Below are 24,963 nucleotides of genomic sequence, written 5' to 3'. Positions count from 1 at the left end.
TGTAATGTAGATCACAGTAGTGGTTTTTATTTTGGAAAACGATAAATTTAGACGGAGTTATGACCTATTTGAGATTTATGCTAATGACTTTCTTAATAGACAACTGGGCGTGTTTTTGACCAAGTGGGCGTTGTGATCGGCGCTACATTATATTATCGCCGATCACATTATGTAGGAGACAGGGCACTTATAATCTGGTGACAGAGCCTCTTTAATTTCCGCACTGCACGTCAATTTGTGAACATTTACGCTGCGTTTTTTTCCCGCAGCGTGGCCATGACATTTTCTAAATCTCATCCACTTTGCTGCTACTGTAAATGCTGCAGAATTGCCGCACAGAATGTCCTCCAGTATCCTTCAAAAAACGTTCCACATATTGGCATCATTTAGGTATCACAATATGGAATAATAAAAAATAAATAAAATCACACACTGGTCACCTTCAGGAAGCATTGAAAATATTTAATGCTGCTATAAAATAAACATTATACAGTATTATCCTCTTTTATCAAACAGTGAGATATATTTTTCTGGCATTTGTTTTTTAGGAAAAAAAGGATCAAATAAATTAAATTATATACAAATTTTCAATTACTAAAATAACATCTGAATGAAGAAAGCTTGCTTAACGGCAGAAATGTTGCCAAAACATTCCGCTATAAAAAAAAAAAAGAAAGGAATATTATTTCTGGAGGGTAATGGTAACCTATGAAAGGAAATTTTAGCACCAAACCTGTTACAAGCTGTTAATTTTGCAGAGAGAAATGCATCAGCCAATAAAATGCTTAATGGTGTCAAACTATCCTGTTGGGCCAGGAACACTAGTTGGCGCCATTCTCTAGCGAATACCAGGCAATAACCGCCGACACCAGGAGCCAACGCACGGCAGCCACAACCTTGATCTCCGGTCTCTGTCACTGTATAGTCCATGTCTACAAACAGCTCTTTGAAGGGCATTTCATGGCAAGTCAGGGAGGTTCAGAACGCAGGGTTAGGAATTTGGCAGACACTTCATAGAAATTATCGAAGGTCCATGACAGCGACGTCCTGCTGACAGATTGTAGTGTGGTTGCTGGCCTATAGCGGGAGAAAAGGAGAGAGAGGAATCATACTAATGGCAAACAGAGATAAAGATGAGAATGACAAGGCTATGGATACAGCAAACATAGGGAAGGACAGATACAAGAACAACAACGAGCAGATCAGACTATAAAAACAGAGATCTGGCAAGGAGTTCTGACTGATTTACTTTCTTGCATACATCAAGTTATACATCGTCAAGATACTAAAGATCAACTTGGCAGTTATCAGACGCTTAGAAGGTAAATTCAATTTACTGCAGTTAACTCCATGAATGCTGCGATCAACACTGTTCACAACATTTAAAGGGAAAAAGTGAGGGGGGGTCCCTTTAAAAGAGTCACAGGAAATTCCTGCAACGCGATCGAGGAACATACCTTGTTTGGGCAGACAGTCAAGGGTCCATTAAAAGGACCCCCGGGCTGTCTGACTATATTTCCTGTTGTTAGGGCATACTTATCAGTACACCATTTAATGTACTGGCATAAAGTACATTATGGTTAAAAAAAAAAAAAATTTCAAAAAAAACCCCTATGGGATTTAAAAATAAATAAAATGCTAAATATATTAAAAAAATAAAATAAAATCAGTAAAAAAAAAACAAAAAAAACAGAATGCACATGGCCATGTTTTGCAATAAATAAAAATGTTTTAAATTTAAGTATCAAAACATAAAATACACATAATAGGTTTTGTTACAACCGTAACAACCTGCATAATAAAATTATAGCATCATTTATGATGATCAGTTTACGCTGTAAAAAAACAAACAAAAAAAGAAACACAAACATTGCAGCGGAACTGCCTTTATTCTGAATTAAACTATAAAGTATATGTACCAGAAAACCGCGGCTACATAAAGTACAACACATCCCGCAAAAAACAAAGCCTCGTACAGCTACGTCAAACAAAATTTCATAAAAGCTATGACTACTGGCATGCAATGAGGAAGAAAAAAAAATAAATAAATAAATAAAAAAATTTGACATTTCTTCTAGTCCTTAGTGTGAAAATAGCTTTTTTTAATTTTTCTGAATAAGCGGTCATGTGTGTGTACATGTGGAATAACACTATTTCTGGCCATTATATGACATGCAGTTTTCCCCTCTGCAGGCTCTAATTCTCAGTTTTCCCTGAGCTAGTGGGTGGAGCCTAACTGCTATCATGACTTTTATACACTGCACACATAGAATCCTGCTCTCCTATATCTATCTATCTATCTATCTATCTATCTATCTATCTATAAGCTGCAGCAACATGGAGGAGATTATACAGCAGTAATGAGCAGCATAGCTGAGAATCCAGCACCATGGTGACATATAAATCTTACCAGCAGCTGCAGCCTAGCCTCTATGTGTTTCTAACTGTGCTCCTACATCATCCCCTTGCTAACCCCTCCACTCTCTATAGACTTGTATACAGTCTATTGCCAACTCACTCTCTGCACCCTCCTCCCATGTCTATAGACTTGTATTGGCAGGCAGTGAAGAGATACACCCCACCTTTTACAGTCCATTTGTAACTAGGGATGAATTTTGCTTGACAACAGGGGGTGGAGAGCAGATTACAGGAAGGGAGACACCTAGTGGCAGTAACACAGAATTTGTACGGATAAAACATCTAAATTACAAGCTTGATCTAGATCAGGTATACTATTAGATTAGCATAAGTTTGATAAGTTAAATTAATTAAAGTTACTTTCCCTCCTGGCCTCCTCTATACACGGTCCATTGTTTATGACGCAGTATGTTTTTACAAATTTTTGCTGAGACTCTTGCATTTGGTACACTGACTTCACCAGCTTAGAGGTTTAGCAATTTATAATATCATTAACCCTTTAAGGACCATGCGTATTTTGGCCTTAATGACCAAGCATTTTTTTTTCCGTTTTTTTTCCTCCCCGCATTCCAAGAGTCACAACTTTTTTATGTCGACATAGCCATATGAGGGCTTGTTTTTTGCGAGACAAGTTTTATTTTTCAATTGCATAATTTTTGGGTGTATGTGTAAGGGCAGATTCAGACGAACGTTTCGTTTTTGCGCGCGCAAAAACCACTTGACAGCTGCGTGTGTCATCCGTGTATGATGCGCGGCTGCGTGATTTTCGCGCAGCTGCCATCATAGAGATGAGGCTAGTCGACGCCCGTCACTGTCCAAGGTGCTGAAAGAGCTAACTGATCGGCAGTAACTCTTTCAGCACCCTCAACAGTGAATGCCGAATACAATAGCGAGAAACCGGTTAAAAAAAAAAGAAAAAGTTCGTACTTACCGAGAACTTCCCTCCCGGCCGTTGCCTTGGTGACGCGTCCTTGGTGACGCGCCTCTTTGACATCGGGCCCCACCTCCCTGGATGACGCGGCAGTCCATGTGACCGCTGCAGCCTGTGCTTGGCCTGTGATTGGCTGGAGCTGTCACTTGGACTGAATTGTCATCCCGGGAGGTCAGACTGGAGGAAGAAGCCGGGAGTTATCGGTAAGTCAGAACTTCGTTTTTTTTTTTACAGGTTCATGTATATTGGGATCGGAAGTCACTGTCCATGGTGCTGAAACTGTTTAACTTTCAGCACCCTGGATAGTGACTATCTCCTGACGTCGCGTACCGGAAATTTTTTTGCAAGTGAAGTTCGGTTCGGTTGTCCGGGTTCGCTCATCTCAAAGACACTCCGTTTGGATGTTTGGAAACAGAAAAGCACGTTGTGCTTTTCGGTTTACATTCATCCTTTTGACAGCTGGTGCACTCTTTCAGTCGGTTCGCACGGAAGTGCTTCCGTGCGACCTGCGTGGTTTTCACGCACCCATTGACTTCAATGGATGCGTGATGCGCGAAATACGCGGAGATATTGAGCATGTCGCGCAGCTGACAAACGCTGCGCAAAAAGCACGGACTGTCTGTACTGCCCCATAGACTTGTATTGGTCTGTGCGTGGCGCGTGAAAACCACGCGGCCCGCACGGACCGAATACACGCTCGTGTGAATCCCCCCTTATACTGCTTAACTTTTATTCGTTTTTTTAGCGAAGGAAGTGAAAAAAAAACCCCAGCTACTCCAGCATAGTTTTTCACGGTTCAAATTTACGCCGTTCATTATGCGGTGTAAATAAGAGGTTACCTTTATTCTATGGGTCAGTACGATTACGGCAATACCAAATACGTTGGAGGTTTTTTTTAATGTTTTGCTACTTTTGCATAATTAAAAATAAACTTTTAAATAAAAATTATTTGTTCTTGAATCGCCACTTTTCAAGAGCCATAACTTTTTATTTTGTCTGTCGATGTCACCCTATGTGAGCTTGTTATTTGCGGGGCGAGATGTCGTTGTCATTGGTATTACAATGGGGCACATGGGACTTATTGATTAACTTTTATTACATTTTGTGGTGTGGGGAATGTAAAAAAAAAATAAATAAAAAAATAAAAAAAAGCGCATTTTTGCCGTCATTTATTTGTATTTTTTTTTGTACCGCGTTCACACGGCGGTTTAATGAGTTAACTTTATTACTCGGGTTGTTACAATCACGGCGATACCGTGTGTGTGTGTGTGTGTGTGTGTGTGTGTGTGTGTGTGTGTGTGTGTGTGTGTTTTGCTTGCACTTCTAGTAAATCCACTTTTTATGGAAAAAAGTGGTTTTATTTAAATTTTTACTGTAATCTTTTTTTTTATTTTTTTAATAAACCTTTGTTTAACTGCTAGATATTTTTTTCTTATTAGTCCCACTAAGGGACTTCACTTTGCTATCTTCTGATCGCTTATATAATGCTTTGGTATACTTCGTATACCAACGCTTTTTTGCTTGCCAGTGTAAAACGGATAGGCAATATATTAGGCCATGCCTCTGGCACGGCCTAATAGGCATAGAGCCTGGGCGCCTTTGTTAGGCCCCCGGCTGCCATGGCAACCTGTCGGCGATTGCATTTGTGGGCAGCCGATCGGTGACAGAGGGAGCTCCCTCCCTCAGGTAAAACTACTTAAATGTTGCAGTCGCTATTGACCGCTGCATTTAAGGTGCTAAACAGCAAGGATTCGAGGTTTCTACAATCCTAGCCGTTGCAGTGGCAGCCTAGCTGTCATTCACAGCAGGGCTCCCGCGGTGATCGTGCGGGCACAGCTTCTATGCCCACGTGATCGACATCACGTACATGTACGGTGGAATGCGCTAATGGCTGCATTCTACACCGTGCATGTACGTGATTATGCGCCATGGGGTTAATCAGATATTGGTTACTTGCACTTTAATGTTTAGAATGTCTGAACCCTTCAGGCAAATAGCAGATTGATTATCCCCTTTTTCGTGCCTCACTTTCCATAATTTGATGTTTGAATTTTCATTATTAACTAGTATGCGCAAATGGACGTACCATTACATCCTAATTGTATTCTTTTGACCGCATTAGGATTCAATGGTACACGCAGTGGATCAGAATGTCGCCCATTAAAGTCACCTAGTGGGGTAGCCCGAAAAAAAAAAAAATTACAACATTTTAATATGGTTTATGAAGAATAAAATTAAAAAGAAAACAAAAACACTTTTTACCCTTACAAGATGATTTTAAGGCCACAATTACACAAGCGTGTGTGTTTTGCGCACACAAAAAAACGCAGCGTTTGGCGTGCGCAAAAGGCACTTGACAGCTCCGTGTGTCATCAGTGTATGATGCGCGGCTGCGTGATCTTCGCGCAGGCGCCATCATAGAGATGAGGCTAGTCTACGTCAGTCACTGTCCAGGGTGCTGAAAGAGTTAACTGATCGGCAGTTACTCTTTCAGCACCCTCGACAGTGAATTCCGATCACAATATACAGCAACCTGTGAATAAAAAAAAAGACGTTCATACTTACCAAGAACTTCCTGCTTCCTCCAGTCCGGTCTCCCGGCCGTTGCCTTGGTGACGCGTCCCTCTCTTGACATCCGGCCCCACCTCCCTGGATGACGCGGCAGTCCATGTGACCGCTGCAGCCTGTGCTTGGCCTGTGATTGGCTGCAGCTGTCACTTGGACTGAATTGTCATCCCGGGAGGTCAGACTGGAGGAAGAAGCCGGGAGTTATCGGCAAGTCAGAACTTTGTTTTGTTTTTTTTTACACGTTCATGTATATTGTGATCGGAAGTCACTGTCCAGGGTGCTGAACCAGTTTAACTCTTTCAGCACCCTGGACAGTGACTGTCTCCTGACGTCGCGTACCGGAACATTTTTTGCCGGGTTCGGTTAAAACGAGTTCGGCCGAAGCCGGTGAAGTTCGGTTCGCTCATCTCTAAGACACTCCGTTTGGATGTTTGTAAACAGAAAAGCACGTGGTGCTTTTCCGTTTACATTCAGAGTTTGACAGCTCTTGCGCGAATCACGCAGTTCGCACGGAAGTGCTTCCGTGCGACCTTCGTGGTTTTCACGCACCCATTGACTTCAATGGGTGCGTGATGCGCGAAAAACGCAGAAATTTAGAACATGTCGTGAGTTTTTTTCAGCGCACTCACGCTGAGCAAAACTCACGGACTGTCTGCATGCCCCCATAGACTTGTATAGGTCCGTGCGACCCGCGTGAAAAGCACGCGCGTCGCACGGACGTATATCACGTTCGTGTAAATGAGGCCTAAAAAAAAAAGCTACAAATATTTGGTATTCCCGCGTCCATAATGACTCCACATATAAAATTATTATGTCATTTAACCCACAAGGTTAAATAAAATAAACAATGGCAGAATTGCTGTTTTCTGTTCATCCTACCTTCCAAAAAATGCGATAGTCATATTGACCACAAAATCGTACCAATAAAAACTACAAGACGCCCCGCAAAAAAGAAGCCCTCATACTGTACCATTGGAAGAAAAATAAAATAAAAGTTATGGCTCTTAAAATATGGTGACACAAAAAAAAGAAAAAAAAGAAAACCATATAAATTTGGTATTGCCACAATCGTAACGACCCGCTGAATAAGGTTATTATGTTATTAATACCTCACGGTAAACGGTGTAAATTTAAGATGCAAAAATGTATAGCAAAATTTTTATTTTCCATTACTTCCCCAAAAAATCAAATTATATGTACCTTATAATAGTGCCATTAAAAAAATACAACTTGTCCCGCAAAAAACAAGTCCTTATACAACTTCATTAAGGCCTAAAATAGGCTGGTCACTAAGGGGTTAACAGTACTTTTGTTGTCTATATTCATTATACAGATGGCAGGGCAGAGTAGGCCCTGGTCTTCACCTGTGGGTGTTCTGGAGATATCACGATTGGGCTCCACCGGTACATACATCGGCAGCTCACCAGGATGTATAGATCTTGAAAGTGAAAGCAGTGATTGGATAGGTTGCTACGGGCAACACCTCCAGTCCTTGTTTGCATTTGTTTTCATACATTCAGGGACTTTGCTGGATCAACAACAGAAGTCTAATGTCTATGGGCAGCTTAACCACTTCCTGACCAGGCCCATTTTCAAGCTTTAGCCGGGTACCAATTTAAAAGCAAATTGTTCTTCTATTACTCTTCCAACCTCCATGTATTTGGGCCTGTTTTTCTCAGAACATATTAAGCTTCCATAGTGTGTAAAAAAAAAAAATCAATATATTTTACTTTTTTTAAATATGTAAGGAATAATAGAAAAAAAAAAAAAAAGTGAATGTGATATTAGGTGATGTTTTTTTTACATTTGGTGCATATCACTGGGTAAAACACACCTGAATACATATGTGGCAACTTCTGCCGACTTCAGCGATACCAAATACGTTCCCATTTCTTACACGCTGGGCACAAGGTGGAGTTTATACTGAATGGTGCGCAAACTGGCTTTTAGAGAGCAATTTTACAACCATACGACTATTATAGATGTTGTGAAGTGCCAAAACACAGTTAAAGGGGTTGTCCAGTCCCAAAAAACGTATGGCCGATCCTCAAAATAGGCTATCAATATCTGATGGGTTGGGGTCCGACTCCCGGCAGCTCCGCTGATCAGCTGTTCTGAAGGGACCACAGAGCTTGTACGAGAGCTGCTTCTCCGTTTCCATTACTGCTCGTACTGTGAATCGCCGACACTCTTGAACAGACCAATACTGTGAACTGCCGCAACAAGTGTGTCCGCAATTCAGTGTGAATAGTAAAGGAAACTGTAAAGCAGTGCATATACAAGCACTGCGGCCCCTTCAAAACAGCTGATCGGCGGGGCTCTTGGGAGTCGGGCCCTGACCAATCAGATATTGATGGCCTATCATGAGGCCTGTCATAAATTTTTGGGGACTGAAAAGCCCATTTAACACCCCCAAAGTGACATATGGAAATTAGACCCCCCCCTTCCCAAGATATTCATTTCATGACATATCAAAGATATGAAAATCTGCAGTGTAGAATGTGGATGAGATTTGTAAAGTCTCATCTACTTGCCTTGTATTGTAATCTGCTGCAGACTTTACTTGTGCAGATCCACAGGTAAAATCTGCAGTAAATCCACCATATGTAATGTCACCGCGAAGCTGGGGCTACATGGTGACTTTGGCCACGACATAGCGATCTTTGACTGTGCGACCTATGTCCCGTAGCCGACGTCGCAATTAATGAAATTCAATGTGGTCGCGACCTGCAAGTAACTGAGACACGACAGTTTGGATTTCTTGCTACTGTCATGTCGTGGCAACTCGCACGTTGTGACACAACCACATTGATTTTTATTACTTGCAATGTAGGCTACGGGACACAGCGGTCTTTGGCCGGGAGACCTGTGTCGCGCGTGGCCAAAGTCAAAGCAGATAGATGGACAAATAAATCATTTTATTGAATACATTATTCTTCTCCCTCTCTGGCAGCCTGCAAAAATGGGGAGAAAATAGAACTGGTGATTGCGGTGACAGGAGGTCATAGCGATCACCTGACCAGGGACCATACTGAGTGGTCTCCGGGTGAAAGCTCCGTGATACAGCCGTCTCTAGCCAGCTGTATTACAGAGCTCCTCACAGTCGGTGCGTAAGTGCCGCTGTTAGGAGCATCGTGATTGTTGTGACCGGTTGTCACAACGATCACATAAACCGAAGGTCCCGCTGAGTGGTCTCTGTATTATGGAGCTATATCCCACAGGGTAGCGCCAAACCTAACTCTGCAGGACGTTCTGGGACGTCCTTGCAGAGTCAATTGCGGACACCCCCCGCACGTTTATAGTTTATGGGTAGTCCGCAACTGGTTAAAGTCTATATAAACCTTTCAACTAATTTCTTTTCTTTTTATAAAACAATGTATTATGTGATTTTATGGAACTCAAATAAGTTTTTATTAAAAAAAAAAAAAAAAAAAAACTTTTTGAGATACAGCTTCTACGTATCCTGGATTCATAGAAGCTGTATCTTGCCTTCAAAGCCGAATTCCGTCAGATCTGTAGGACTGACTGCTTGGCTAAAAGCTCCTCCTGCGGGTCCCTGACACGCAGGATCCAGCTGTTATCAGTTACATCTAAGTTCACTAATTATTGGTATGGTATTCTATACTCTTTTTTTTTGACACCACAGTAGCCCACCATTGTTTCTGGTTTCCTTTCAATATTTGTATGTGTTCTCATTTTTATATTTCTATGCGTATCCATGTGTTTTAATATTAAACAAATAAAACCATATTTTTTTTATCTGCTATTTTTGGTCTTGCATACATTTCCCTTTTGTATGCCTTTAGGGTGTTATTAATCGGTGGCATTACACTTTAAGGACAGAATGCACTATGGAGATGTTCGTTCAGTCCGCTCACAGCTCCGCTCACTGGAAGCAGAGGCCTCACATGTACAGAGACCTAGGGGACTGGTTGCTAACAGTGCACCACCAAAACTTTGATGCACGAGTGGTCAGAGAAGCAGAGCGTACAGCAGGACCAAATCGGGTTTAAATAAAAAATAAAAAAAAAAGCGAACCAACTGATAAATGGAGAACTCTTTCATGAAATCCATTAGGATTGTCAAATTATTTTCAAATAAGAGCAGGGCTCCATCAGAGCAGCGCCACCCAGTGGATGAATTACAGAATGCTACACGGTATCATCACAAAACCATCGAAAGTTTCCTTTTAAAACACTCTTATCTTAACAGATACACCATATTTTCTTTGCTGTGATTTGTTGATACGGTAATGCAAGGGTCATAGACATTAATAGACTAAATAAGATTGTCAAGAAGGCGAGTAGTATTATTGGAGGTGCAACTGGGCCGTTTAGGGCGGTGGCGAAAAAAAGGGTCCTGCGGAAATTTGAGAGGATTGTTGCTTGCCCTCAACATCCACTATACAACTATGTTATATCTCAAAGCAGTTCATTTAGTCAACGCTATCTGCAATTAAAGTGCACTAAAGACAGGTGTATGAGGTCATTTTTACCTACTGCTATTTATTTTTTAATAGTGATCTAAATTGGTTGTATTTATTGACTGCTATTTTTTAGTTTTCTATGCATTATTGAAACTACTTAATGTGATTTCAGGTATTCATTTTAGTATAAATGTACTTGTATGTATTGTTGTGGTCTTTCTATGTGGCAAACCGTTTGACTATTATTAATTTCCCTTTTGGGATCAATAAAGTCTTTCTTATCTTATATAATCCCGTTAGTAAGAAAGACTCACATTGCAGTTTCTATAGTATTCATATTATTACACTTACACAAAACAGGGGAGGGTCTCGGCAGTGTGGGTGAAAACCCTTCTCTCGACAGTCACCAATTTCTTTCATGCCGTAGTCAGTCAACCTAAAAATTCCTGTTCTGGATTTAAAATAAATAAATAAAAAAATAAAATTAAAAAAAAATAAAAAAGACACCCCTATACTTGTTATCCAACAAATCAAAGTAACAGAATCATATCCATATTTAAGCAGCATTACATTCAGGATTTAGTAATATGAGCATTTCTTCAATATAGTTACTTGCTGTTTGATTCCTATTAGAAATAGGAGCAAAATAAATACTGCAATTCCCTAATATATTAGCCCAAATACCTCCAAAAAAGAGCTAAGGTTTATGCAATTCACAACTATTTAGGACTTTCTAGTTACCCACATGCAAGTTTTTTTAAATGAAAAGGTACTTACTCCTGGAATTTTGGCGAGCAAACGATGGCAATAGATTCTGAAAGCATCATCTGGTACGAGCAATGAGTGTGTAAGTCAACGCTAGAGAGGAAGGCGGTCTGAGTGGGATGAGTCTATAAATATAAAAAGAACACAGCAATTTCCTACACCGGTCTTATACACCTCCTACACGGAGAAGGCTACTAGAAAACCGAATAATAATCATAACAAGGTTTATAAAGATGGACGCACACACGCCCGACTCGAAGGCATCGTTCACGTCTGCTAGAAGTCGCAGATCCAGTCAAAAAAAAACGTTGGACAAAGTTTTGTCCAGTAAGATTAGGGACACCATGACGGAAACAGGATGGTACCCATTAAAGTCAATGGGTTAATTTGGGCACCGTTGTTGTCCGTCATGCACCGGATACGTCGCTTCTGGTATTGTCATTGTTCAGCTTCTATGACGAGCAACGGAAACACTGAACGCAGATGTGAACGATGCGGATTACTGAAAATGTCATAATTGGAGCCACCCCCCTGCAACCTTTACAATTGCTGCAAGTATTGGTCTATGTACATGAAGAGTATATACAGGCAACTATACAAATACCAACTAGTGCAAAGAAAGTGCAATGGTCTCTATGTGGCAAAAAAATATATATTGTGTTAATTCGGCCATATATTCATAGTGTTATGTAAAAGTTGTCTGGAGTTTTATGTGAAATAAGAGGCAAACTCTAATAACTATTACCAGAAGTGATTTATTTTTTGTTGCGCTATAATAGGCAGCAGTTTTAATAATATAATGCTCCTGTCCAGAACATCCATAGTGGGTTGTCCCATTTCATTGCCACTTAATACAGACTGGTAACATAATAGGTGAAGCTGGACATTCATATATGTTAGAAAGCACCAACATGGCATGAATGATTATTTGCAATACCTGTGATCTGCTTAAAAGTTAGAAATCGGTGGCCATACATATAAGATAGCGGTCAAACAGCTATGTCTGATATTTATGGAAGTTGTATGGCCAGTTTTAGGAAACAGCGCAATGTTTTCACTCCAGGTCCTAAAATAATTCAATCGTTCATACATACATGTATCCAGCCCAGGGTTATAAGCCCATGCTGGTCCTGGATCAGGAACAGGTCCTCTTCATTCTCGGTGTTACAGTAATCCGGTCCCCCACACTGTTTGGGCACAATGACGTGAGTGATGGTAAACTCATTCTGCATCTAGAAAATGGCAATTAGTTGAAGAGTTAAAACACACAGTGGAAATTAATGTCAAGAAACGCATGCTCAAAAACTTGGGGTACAATATATAGTCTTACCAGCTTTCCACACAAAACCCCACAGGTCTCCACTCCTCTCTGTGTATTCGCCTCTGCGAGTCTCAGAAACTTCAAACACACTTCCTGAGGGATCCGAACATGGCGAAGTCCATCCGTGGACACAACTGAGAACAACAAGTGGTAACCAAGGTCAAAAAAAATAATAATTAATACTTTCCACAGCCATGAGTTACAACCACATATCTGGGCACATTTCATGTTGAGAGAAGCGGTTGTCAATTTACCAGCCCCTCTCCCTTCTCAGCTATAACATGTGGTGACCCAAATAACAATGAAAAGACTGTAAAGTGAATGGCATTCATATTGTTAATACAGAGTCCTCAATAGGATCACTTTTAGGTTATGTGCACACGTAGTGTTTTCAGACGTTTTTCGGGCCGTAAATGTCCCGAAAAACGGCTGAAATAAGTCGGAAACAGAACGCCTACAAACATCTGCCCATTGATTTCATTGGCAAATACGACGTTCTGTTCCGATGGGGCTTTTTTGGAAAATGTCTAGTTTACAAAAAAACAGCACATAAAAAGACGCCCGCGTAAAAGAAGTGCATGTCACATTTTGGGACGTTTTTGGAGCAGTTTTTCATGGACTATGAAAAACCGCTCCAAAAACGGGCGTAAAAAACGCAGCGAAAAACTTTGAGTCGCTAAAAAAACATCTGAAAATCAGGAGCTGTTTTCCCTTCAAAACAGCTCCATATTTTCAGACGTTTTTAGTTAAGCGTGTGAACATACCCTTACAGCGATGTAGCGGCAGGGATGGATTTTCTGTTTAGGACTATAAACCAGTTGGGCGACAAACCTGTGAGTGGGATGAATTGATGCCCATACTGACGGTTCAGTTTTCAAAAGAATTTACCTTAACAGTAGAGAATGACTCAGACTTTACTGCAGATTTTTTTTGATTTGATGCAGAAACGCTCTTTAAACCGGGCAAAGTGATCGATGAATATAAGGGTATGTGCACACGCTAGCTGCCTTTTACGTCTGAAATTACAGACTGTTTTCAGGAGAAAACAGCTGCCTCGTTTCAGACGTAAATCTTCTCCACGCATTTTGCGAGGAGTCTTTGACACCCGATCATTTGAGCTGTTCTTCATTGAATTCAATGAAGAACGGCTCAAATTACGTTGTAAATAAGTGTCCTTCACTTCTTTGACGAGGCAGTCATTTTACGCGTCGTCGTTTGACAGCTGTCAAACGACGACGCGTAAATGACAGGTCGTAGGCACAGTACGTCGGCAAACCCATTCAAATGAATAGGCAGATGTTTGCCGACGTATTGTAGCCCTATTTTCAGGCGTAAAACGAGGCATAATACGCCTCATTTACGCCTGAAAATAGGTTGTGTGAACCCAGCCTAAAGCCAATATGGAGCTCAAAGTAATTATTGTGGGTTTTATTAGGATATGTTGCTAATGGGAGTTGCAGAAAGTATCTAATAACTAAAAGCATTGTACACAAGTAACTGAAAGCTGGATTCTTTTAAGGGCCTGTTCACATCGGCGTTCGCTTTCCGTTCCGGGGTTCCGTCGGCGGTTTCCGTCGGGTGAACCCCCTGCAACGGAAAGTGAAACTGAAACCGCAGCTTCCATTTCCGTCACCATTGATATCAATGGTGATGGAAACATGGCTAATGGTTTCCGTTCGTCACCATTCCAGCAGGTTTCCGACGGAATAGCGCAGTCGACTCCGCTATTGATTCCGTCGTTAAAACGGAAACCTTCCGGAATGGTGACGAACGGAAACCATTAGCCATGTTTCCGTCACCATTGATCTCAATGGTGACGGAAACGGAAGCTGTGGTTTAATTTCACTTTCCGTTGCGGGGTTCACCCGACGGAAACCTCAGACGGAACCCCGGAACGGAAAGCCAACTCTGATGTGAACAGGCCCTAAGCTCCAGCAGTCTCTACTTACAGCCTTCGTGAAAACTGATAGACGCTGGCTTCAGAGTCCTATCAACAACAGGTGGTCGTGGAACGACGGCATCATTGGCGGGCAGCTGTGGTACAACAGGGGGCTCATTGACCCCTGGGATGAGAAGTCCCTCAGGTGTCTGTGAGCGGTCAGTAGAGAACTGGTGGAGGATTCGTAGTCGTTCACTCTCCAGTTCTTTCCTGCGGATCATATCTTCGAAGGCCTTGAACTGTTCCTGCTGCTCTTGCTGCTGCTTCATGCGTGCTACGCGCTGCTTCTCTGTTTCAAGCTGCTGCAACACGGCCAGGCGGCGAGCGCAATCTTCTTCCTCACATCGCTATGTGAACAGAAGTAAATACGGTCAATCATAGAACCTTGTGCCTCATATACACGACTACGTCACCACTTACCCTTCTGTCCAGGTACTCCGCATACTCTTTGCCGTATCGCTTGTGCAATTCTTTCTTTAACTCTTCAGCTTTTGGGAAGGCCACTTCCTTCAGTTTCTACAAAAACAAGCCCAAAATGAGCTCCTTCGTACAAGACCTGTCATATCTATGAACTTGCAATCCACCCAGCTCACCTTCAATGTGTCCTTCTTCTCTGGAGCACTGGCAGTCTTATAATCTCGATGTTTAGGAAGCTTTTCAATAAAAAGCCTAAGGAAAAACAAATGGAGGAATCACTTTAGGTAGTTTTAAAATAACAAAACTGTAATCATAAAATTGGAATACTCATTGTAAGGGTCAGTTCACACAGAGTTTTCAGGCACGTTTTTTAATGCGAAAACCGCGTCGGAAAACACGCCAAAAATGTCTCCCATTGATTTCAATAGGAGGCGGAGGTGTTTTTTTCCCGCGAGCGGAAAAAATGGCGCGCAGGAAAAAGAAGCGACATGCCCTATCTTCGGGCGTTTACGTCTCTGATCTCCCATTGACATCAATGGGAGGCAGAGAAAGCGTATTTCGCTGTTTTTTTTCCCATCTGCGCTCAATGGCTTCGGGCAAAAAAACGTCTCGACATACGGGGTGCAGGCAGAGCAAAATCTGCCTCAAAATTCCAAACTGAATTTTGAGGCAGATTTTCTGCCTGCAAAAAAAAAAAAAAAACTGTGTGAACCCAGCCTTAAACAGATGGACACATTACTGCCGCGTTTAGGAGCCAATAGATAGTAATTTAAAAAAATAATAATTTAATAGGCATGCAAAAAGAACTAGAAACATCCGGGTATCTTTCGCTTGTATAACCCAGCTTCATCTTAGGTGTGATGACACTCAAACACTTTTTTATTAATACCCATTAAAAGTACAGTCTTTACGTATTTAAGATGTGGGATACCGGTTAAGGCCCTTTTACACGGGCCAATGATCAGGCCAACAAGTGCTCGTTCCCAATCATTGCCCAGTATCAACAGGGCAGCAATTAGCTAACGAACTAGAAAACGCTCATTCGTCAAGTGATCACAACATTTATGCGGCCAAAAAAAAATGGTCGCTTGTTGGCAGCACATCTCCCCGTGTAAACAAAGTTTTTTTTACGATCGACAAAAAGCAAAAATGTATGAGGACAAACGATCGGAGTGATTAGAGCAAACAAGCACTGTTAGAGAAGCTAAACTTGTTGATCATCACTCGATACCAGCTGGGAAACATGGCTGTAAAAGGACCCACAGCCCATTTTATCCTCCGCTTTGCAGCAGTACATTATAATAGGTACAGTTTGTGTCAGTTGGGTCTATATTTTTAATAAAATCATAAATGAAAGTTATGCTTTAATAAAGGTCTACTCATCCCATCTTACCTGTCTACTGACCATAGAAGTCTGTGGAGAGGGAAAGGGGAGGAGGCAGCAGAGTGGGAGTAATAGAGACACACACACAGACACTGCTGCAGCTTCTGGTAAGTGTTATATATCACCTGAGTAGTGTTGAATTCTCAGTTAATCCGCAGCGGACCCGTTTCTCCATTGCCTTCCACTTCTTTTTAGTAGGCTTCGTTTAGACGAGGCTGAAAATTCCGCTGCGGAGCATAGGCTGCGGTGCGGTGTCCGCAGCATACAATGGATGTTGCGGACCAGTGGCGGACTGGTTGCGGAAGTTCTCCATTGACTTCAATGGAGATTCTAATTTCCGCAATGAAGTCCGCAGCTGTCATGCACATGTTATGTGTGCTGCGGATGCGTCTTGCTTTTTTGACATGACATTTCTTCATTCTGGCTGAACCTATGTATTTCTAGGTCTACAGCCAGACTGAGGAAGTCAATGGGGCTCCCGTAATTACGGGAGCGTTGCTAGGCGACGTCAGTAAATTAGTCACTGTCCAGGGTGCTGAAAGAGTTAAGCGATCGGCAGTAACTGTTTCAGCACCCTGGACAGTGACTACTGATCCCAATATACATCAACCTGTAAAAAAAATAGAAGTTCATACTTACCGAGAACTCCCTGCTTCTGTCTCCAGTCCGGCTTCCCAGGATGACGTTTCAGTCTAAGTGACGGCTGCAGCCAATCACAGGCTGCAGCGGTCACATGGACTGCCGCGTCATCCAGGGAGGTCGGGCTGGATGCCGAAAGAGGGACGCGTCACCAAGACAACGGCCGGTAAGTATGAAATTCTTTTACTTTCACTAGGGAAAGTGCTGTCCCTTCTCTCTATCCTGCACTGATAGAGAGAAGGGAAACACTTTTACCGCAGTCCGCAGCAGCTAGTCCGCATCAATTTACTGCACATTTTGGGCAGATCCGCCGCAGAATCTGCAACGCAGATTCTGTGCGGCATTGATGCGGACAGCTGCGGAGGAAAACCGCCACGTGGGGGCATGACCTTACACTGCTGTACTATCTCACCTACGGTGCTGCAGCATAATATATATATATTATAATAATAAAGATAGGAGAGCAGTATTCTGTAATTCATGTAGACACACATGACAGCTTGTTCTGAAAAGTCATCTGAAACGACAGGTGTGCTTTCTAATTCAGCACAGAATTATAGTGACATGTCCAGATCACCTCCCTATTCTTATGCAGACATGGATATAACATTAGAATGTGATGTAGGAGACGTAATCTTTTATTGTGGGCAAGCGACCAGAAGTCCGGTACATGTATAAAACCTTTATACTTACGTGATATATTTGTTGTACAAGATAAAGGCATTTTCCGTGTTCCCCTCCCCTGCGTACACATTAGCCATACGAATCAGCTCCACACCGGATCGATAATAGCGCTTAGGCGGTACGTCATTGTTCACTTCCACGGATGTCCCCTTCAATACCAGAGCTCGTAACCTCTCCTCCGGAGGGAGACTGGGATCATTGTGCTCTGGCATGGTGCTATGTAGCAGAAACACCTGTAAGATAGAACAACACAGATTACACACCCTTATACCATCCAAAGAGAGAGAGGGGGCTGCTTAAAGTCCTCTGAGAGGGGCCAAATGTACCAGAAATCTATCATTCTCCCATTGTTTTATTCTTTTGGCTTTTGGGGAGCCTTTACTTTGTGAATTCACCAGGTTATTTACTTTCTGGAAAACCATCAAAATAACCGTGATGGTGGTCGAGGAGTTGGGACCCTTACAGCCGTCATGCAAAGAGGGGCTTCCAGGTCTGTGCACAAAACCAGATCTATCCTGCTATGATCAACCCCTCACTCATGTATTTATGTAGCTTGACACAACAGAGCAGGGCAGCCCATTGACTTTAATTTAGTTTTGGGAGAAATCCACTTTCTATAAATCGAAATAATGCAGCGACTTCATAAAGAATCATTTTTCCTTCTATTCAGCTTCATAACATCTTACAGGGGTGGCCGGATCACGGACTATTGGGAAAAACAGCCATAGCTGCCATTCTCAAACCTTAACACACTAACGGGGCTGACTGGCTTCAGCTAATTAATGTTATTTTTTGTAGAATTAAAATTATGCAATTTTTAATATACTTTCTGGGATCATTAAAAGACACAGCTCTGATACACATACTGTAACGAGCCGTGCACCTGTGTGTCCATCACATGACCATGGACAGAATTATATTCACTGGAAGTAAATAATGAATTTTCCTACTGAATAACAACAAGCGGAGGTCTTGAAAACCATGAGGAATTAAACCCTCCCCAACATCCACCGTATATGTGCGGCAGAAGTTGGAGGGAGAAGTATGGACACTCCATACACTGTGGGTGTTAGCTGTGTATTACAACTGACTCCCTGGTCTAACAGCCGGGATTGGACATAACTCCGATCAGGGCCGATGCCACCATCAATAGCGACCACGGCATCTGAGCCGTTAGACAGGTGGCGTGTGCTGATGGTTATCATGGCAGCCTGGGGGCCTAGTGAAGGTCACCAGTTCCGCCATCTTTGCCCTCCTATTAAGCCCTGCCAGAGGAGAACAAAAAAAAACAAAACACAATACACGGCTACGCATAAGTATTGCAATGTAATGTACAAGCAACCTAACCATTGGTTGTTCAAATCCACTTGCGGTGCCAAAAAAAAAAATTATAATATATTTGGTATCGCCGAAATTGTATCGACCCACATCAGAAAGTTAACATGTCATTATTATTGCATGGTGAACACCATAAAGGCTAAACCCAAAAGTCAATTTAAAAAAAAAACCAAAAAAAAAAAACATCTCAGTACATGGTGCCATTAAAAACTGCAACTTGTTCAGAAAAGAACAAGGAAACTCTTATACGGCTATGTTAAAAAAATAAAGCTCTTGGAATGCTGGGAGGAAAAATTGAAAATGAAAAAAATAAAATTACTGTGCCAGGAAGGGGTTAACACAGAAAGTATATTGAAAAAATGGAATAACTTTTTGTAGAACGCCCCGTTCGCGGGTCCCAGAGCTGAGATCTGCATCTATCACACATTTATGGCACATCCTGTGAATATGCCAGATTTATTAGATGGGAATTGGGCATTTTATATTGATGGCCTATCCTTAGGATACATCTATATCAGATCAGTGAGGGTCCGACTTCCGGCCCCCCCACCCATCAGCTGATTGATGGGGCCGCGGCTTTTGTGAATGGGATGGAGCTGCAATCCCAGGCACAGCGGCTAGGGATGAGTACGGCTCAATGCCTGGTAAACACTGAAGAGGCCGCAGCAACAAACGCATACGGGACCTTCCACTGATCAGTAGGGGCCATCAATATAAAGTGCCTGGAAAACCCTTAAACATTAGTGCCACATTGCAGGTATCCCACCCTGCAGTGCCCACAAAGTAATACTATAGTGGCACTACTATTTATACATTAACATTCACACGGATTTGGTCACAAAATTTAGCCTACCACATACAGTTGTGGACAAAATTGTTGATACCCAGTCACAGGTGGTTTGTTTGCAGCGATTGCCTCAAAAGGTTGTGCAACAAAATATTAAGTTACGGGTACCATCAATTTCGTCCAGGCCAGTTTCATTAGTTTGTTGGTTTTTTTTTTCTGTCTAACCACAATTCAAAATCAATCGACTCCATGGCCCTGTGCTGCGCTCTACTCCATTATAAGGCCTCATGCACACGACCGTAGCCGTGTGCACGGCCGTGATTTTCGGGTCGGCCGGCTGCGGACTGTCAGCCGCGGGCCGCCCGCAAATCGTAGGACATGCACATGGCCGCCGTCATTGTTTTCAATGAGCCCGGACTGCAGAAGACGGCCGTAATAGGACATGCCGGTTCTTCCTGCGGTGCGGGTTCCCGGGCCATGCACGGACCGTAAAAGCTACGGTCGTGTGCATGGCCCCATAGAAATGAATGGGGCCGCAATTCTCCAGTGGATTTTCGGGGGAATTGCGGCCGCAAAAACACGTTCGTGTGAATTTGGCCTAAGGAATTTACATCACATGTAGTTATCTTTTCCTGTGCCAATCTCTGCAGCCAGAAGCCCGTAAGGTATCTCTTCTGTCAGAACAAATGTGCGGCTTTCCAGAAATGTCCCTCTTAATCCTGGACCATTGTTGATTATGAGCTTGGAGAGTCAAGATCTGCCCCAAATAGCCCATGAGCCACCCCGGTCTATTTGCAAGTAATCCTGCCTGATAGAACTGGTTAGGCCTCATGCACACGAACGTATTTTTTTACTTTCGTAAATACGGGTCCTTTGTCACACGTATTCGACCTGTATTCCACCCGTATTTACGGACCCGTTTTCTCTTCACTAATTGGCAGCCCCTTCTCTCTATCAGTGCTGGAAAGAGAGAAGGGGCAGCCCATTCGGGCAGAGTTTCCGCAGCGATTGTATGTAAAAAAAGTTCATACGTACCGTTGTCTTGGGGACGCGTCCCTCTCCGACCTCCCTGGATGACGCGGCAGTCCATGTGACCGCTGCAGCCTGTGTTTGGCCTGTGATTGGCTGCAGCGGTCACATGGGATGAAACGTCATCCCGGGAGGCCGGACTGGAGGAAGAAGCAGGTAAATTAAAGAGGCTCTGTCACCAGATTATAAAACCCCTATCTCCTATTGAATATGATCGGCGCTGCAATGTAGATAACAGCAAAGTTTTTTTTTAACTATCATTTTCGCCCAAGTTATGAGCAATTTTAGATTTATGCAAATGAGCTTTTCAATGGACAACTGGGCGTGTCTTCTCGTTTTACCAACTGGGCCCAGTTGTCCATTGAAAAGCTCATTTGCATAAATCTAAAATTGCTCATAACTTGGGCGAAAATGATCGTTTAAAAAAAACAAAAAAAAAACAAACTTTGCTGTTATCTACATTGCAGCGCCGATCATATTCAATAGGAGATAGGGATTTTATAATCTGGTGACAGAGCCTCTTTAACTTTTAATACTATTAACTCCAGCGGTAGTCACTGTCCCGGGAGCTGAAAGTTACTGCCGATCGTTTAACTCTTTCAGCACCCTGGACAGTGACTATACACTGACGTCGCCTAGCAATGCTCCCGTAATTACAGGAGCCGCATAGACTTCTATGGGCTGCCCGTGCCGTAATTACGGCCTGAAATAGGACATGTTCCATATTTTTCAACGGCACGGGCACCTTCCCGTAAGCATACGGGGAGGTACCCGTGGCCAATAGAGGTCTATGGGCCCGTAATTACGGGCGTTTTTACGTTCGTGTGAATGAGGCCTCGGCTGTAAAATTCTGCAGATCTCTGTCTTATATATTGCACCACTGCTTCATCATTGATATTTCACATGATCCACAATGTATCCATTTATAGACTACTGATCAATTCAGAACAAAGAGCAAGTGTGTGTATATCATGTAATACACGGGAATATTCATGTTGTGATCAGTAATAAAACGGACGGCAGCTTCAGTACGGAGACACTCTCCTATATTATGGAATTTTACTATGAGCAGGTACCTAATATAAGATTATTAGTACAACCTCTACTAGGGAGTATATTGTGTTTCTAAGGCTGGGTTCACACGAGCATGTTCGGTCCGTAAAGGATGGAACGTATTTCGGCCGCAAGTCCTGGACCGAACTCACTGCAGGGAGCCGGGCTCCTAGCATCATAGTTATGTACGATGCTAGGAGTCCCTGCCTCTGCGTGGAACTGCTGTCCTCTACTGAAAACATGATTACAGTACGGGACAGTTGTCCCGCAACGAGGCAGGGGACTCCTAGCGTCGTACATAAGTATGATGCTAGGAGCCCGGCTCCCTGCAGTGTGTTCGGTCCGGTATTAGCGGCCGAAATACGTCCGTCCATTACGGACCGAACATGCTCGTGTGAATCCAGCCTAAAAATGAAGCACTTCAGTAATCATACAGCAAGAGAGAGAATTACAAAGCAACTCCCTAATAGGATCGCTAAAGGGGTTATCTCAGGGAGACAACCCTTGACCACGTGCCCTATTAGGTCCGCCTAGGGTCTCCCATTGTAAACCAGAGTAGACAGCTGCTAAGTAAGAGCGGCTCCCCCTCTGGTGGATTGGCCCACTCATTTATTACATGGTTGCCCATTCATTTGAACAGGCGCCACATAATACTACAGGGTGGGGCATTTATATGGATACACCTAAATAAAATGGGAATGGTTGGTGATATTAACTTCCTGTTTGTGGCACATTAGTATATGGGATGGGGGAAACTTTTCAAGCTGGGTGGTGACCATGGCGGCCATTTTGAAGTCGGCCATTTTGTATCCAACTTTAGTTTTTTCAATGGGAAGAGGGTCATGTGACACATCAGACTTATCGAGAATTTCACAAGAAAAACAATGGTGTGCTTGGTTTTAACGTTACTTTATTCTTTCATGAGTTATTTACAAGTTTCTGACCACTTATAAAATGTGTTCATAGTGCTGCCCATTGTGTTGGATTGTCAATGCAACCCTCTTCTCCCACTCTTCACACACTGATAGCAACAACGCAGAAGAAATGCTAGCACAGGCTTCCAGTATAAAACTAGTGCAGCCAAAGCAACCAATCAGATTCCTGCTCTCATTTGTACCGTAAAGAGAATGAAAGACGTGATCTGATTGGTTGCTAGGGGCAACTGTTCCACTCACTGTCTGCCTTACATAGAAGGTCTGATGGGTCGGTCCATCCCTATCCTGCTGTACCGAGGCCTTTCCGCCATACACTCCCCTTGTATGTGTAACATCCAGATTCCCTCACGGCTGCTTATTATCACACCCCTGACTGTGTATATACACCACACACTGTGCAAGCGACCAGTAGAAGTTGGGCCTGTTACCCGACACCTTGTTAACTACCACTTGCCGCATATAACGCCGTACTTATTTAGTGTTCCCTCAGTCTCGCCCTTCTTACCTGGGTGTCACTCACTCTCAGTGCCGCTCAGCTGCTGCCTGCATTCTTCCGGGTCACATGATGAGAATACACCTCAGCGCCTTTTCTCGTCACATGGCCAGCGGCGGGCGACACGACAGACTGTAGCCGGCCTCCATTTTTGAGAAGGGCAGATGTAAGACTTGTTCCCATGGTTACAATGTCACACGCTGGTCATGTGATCGTGAAAGGTTTGGCGCTAGTGTATTGTCTAATGATATGTCAGTTATATGGACGTGACTGCCACCTGTTGGACAAAATTGTGTACTGAACACTATACATTACACCTAATGTATAGAACTGGTGCATAGACAACGAATTAGATCACTTCCAGTAATGTAAAATGAACATAGCAAAAGTGAAACCTGCAAACCGACTGGTTGCCATGGCTAACTGCACTATTTGTCTGCATTCATCCCTATACATGTCCCACTATGTACTATGTGGCGTTCAATGTGCAGGCAAAGCTGGAAAATGCTTAGGCTCCAGTCACACGTTGCAGTTGAGGTGCAATCAGAACCACATTGAAAAACCGTGGATCTTATGCGGTTACATTTTTTACCACAACCGCATCAGAACGCGCATCAAATCACGGTAAAAATGCATCCAGGTTTTGGATGAAGGTTTTCGATGTGGCTCTAAACGCTCCTTAAAGAGGCTCTGTCACCAGATTCTGAAATCCCTATCTCCTATTGCATGTGATCGGCGCTGCAATGTAGATAACAGTAACGTTTTTTTGTTTTTTTAAAAACGTTCATTTTTGGCCAAGTTATGAGCTATTTTATATATATGCAAATGAGCTTTGAAATGGACAACTGGGCGTGTGTTTTTCGTTATGTCCAACTGGGCGTGTATTGTGTTTTTAACTGGGAGTGTTTACGTGTATGACGCTGACCAATCAGTGACCAGTCAGCATCATACACTCATCTCCATTGATTTACAAGCAGCGATGTGCAGCCACATACACAGAGATTAACGTTAATCCGGTGTCCTGATAATGAATACACATGAAATCCAGCCTGGACGTCATGTGTACTCAGAATCCTGGCACTTCTGAATCTTTTCTTTGAGATTTCTAGCAAGGGAAACGAAATCTCGCGAGATTACGGAGGTAAACGAGATTTCGTTTCACTTGCTGGAAATCTCACAGAAAAGAATCAGAAGTGTCAGGATTCTGAGTACACATGACGTCCAGGCTGGATTTCATGTGTATTCATTATCAGGACACTGTAGTAATGTTAATCTCGGTTTATGTGGCTGCACAAAGCTGCTGTGTAAATCAATGGAGATGAGTGTATGATGCTGACTGGTGACTGATTGGTCAGCGTCATACACGTAAACACGCCCAGTTAAAAACACAATACACGCCTAGTTGGACATAACGAAAAAAAAAACGCCCAATTGTCCATTTCAAAGCTCATTTGCATATATATAAAGTAGCTCATAACTTGGCCAAAAATGAACGTTTTTAAAAAAAAAAAACGTTACTGTTCTACATTGCAGCGCCGATCACATGCAATAGGAGATAGGGATTTGAGTATCTGGTGACAGAGCCTCTTTAACGGCAATGTGTCAATGGACCCTAAGGCCTTATTCTGACGGTCGTTTTCAGTCTTTAATATATATGGACTGTGTGTCGGCCAGATTTCCCGGACCGACCATAGTACAAGGAGCTGGACTTCCAGCATCATAGTTATCTATGATAGTAGAATCTTTCTAAAACTGAGCTCCTTGTGTTCCCACTATCTACTAACCTACCTAAACCTGATGTCTCCATCTCTGTGTGTGGCACTATCATCACTCCTA

General features: G+C 42.8%; 1 protein-coding gene across 1 annotated transcript; it reads right to left on the bottom strand.

Annotated features, from left to right (window-relative positions):
• Positions 1-441: 441 nt before the first annotated feature.
• On the bottom strand, positions 442-23,306 carry STAMBP (STAM binding protein). Its single transcript, XM_075855373.1, has 10 exons — positions 23,140-23,306; positions 17,502-17,725; positions 14,962-15,037; positions 14,789-14,884; positions 14,379-14,715; positions 12,439-12,563; positions 12,203-12,340; positions 11,121-11,233; positions 10,695-10,794; positions 442-1,077 (listed from the first exon to the last, which is right to left on the bottom strand). Exons 2-10 carry the CDS (start codon positions 17,702-17,704, stop codon positions 1,021-1,023), a joined length of 1,245 nt encoding a protein of 414 aa, XP_075711488.1. The 5' UTR covers positions 17,705-17,725; positions 23,140-23,306; the 3' UTR covers positions 442-1,020.
• Between the last annotated feature and the right edge of the window lie 1,657 nt (positions 23,307-24,963).

This window comes from Rhinoderma darwinii, chromosome 3 (assembly GCF_050947455.1).
Source record: "Rhinoderma darwinii isolate aRhiDar2 chromosome 3, aRhiDar2.hap1, whole genome shotgun sequence".
NCBI classification, from domain to species: Eukaryota; Metazoa; Chordata; class Amphibia; order Anura; family Rhinodermatidae; genus Rhinoderma; species Rhinoderma darwinii.
The sequence above is the reverse complement of the archived record's forward strand: the minus strand, read 5'-3'. Positions and strand labels throughout refer to the sequence as shown.

Bases quoted from the DNA above. Each gene is read 5' to 3' on its own strand.
- STAMBP (XM_075855373.1), bottom strand. From the start codon at position 17,704: ATGCCAGAGCACAATGATCCCAGTCTCCCTCCGGAGGAGAGGTTACGA. The intron at 14,716-14,788 runs GTAAGTGGTGAC...CTGTTCACATAG, and splicing joins CGGAGTACCTGGACAGAAGG to CGATGTGAGGAAGAAGATTG. The intron at 12,341-12,438 runs GTAAGACTATAT...GCCATTTTCTAG, and splicing joins GGGTTTTGTGTGGAAAGCTG to ATGCAGAATGAGTTTACCAT.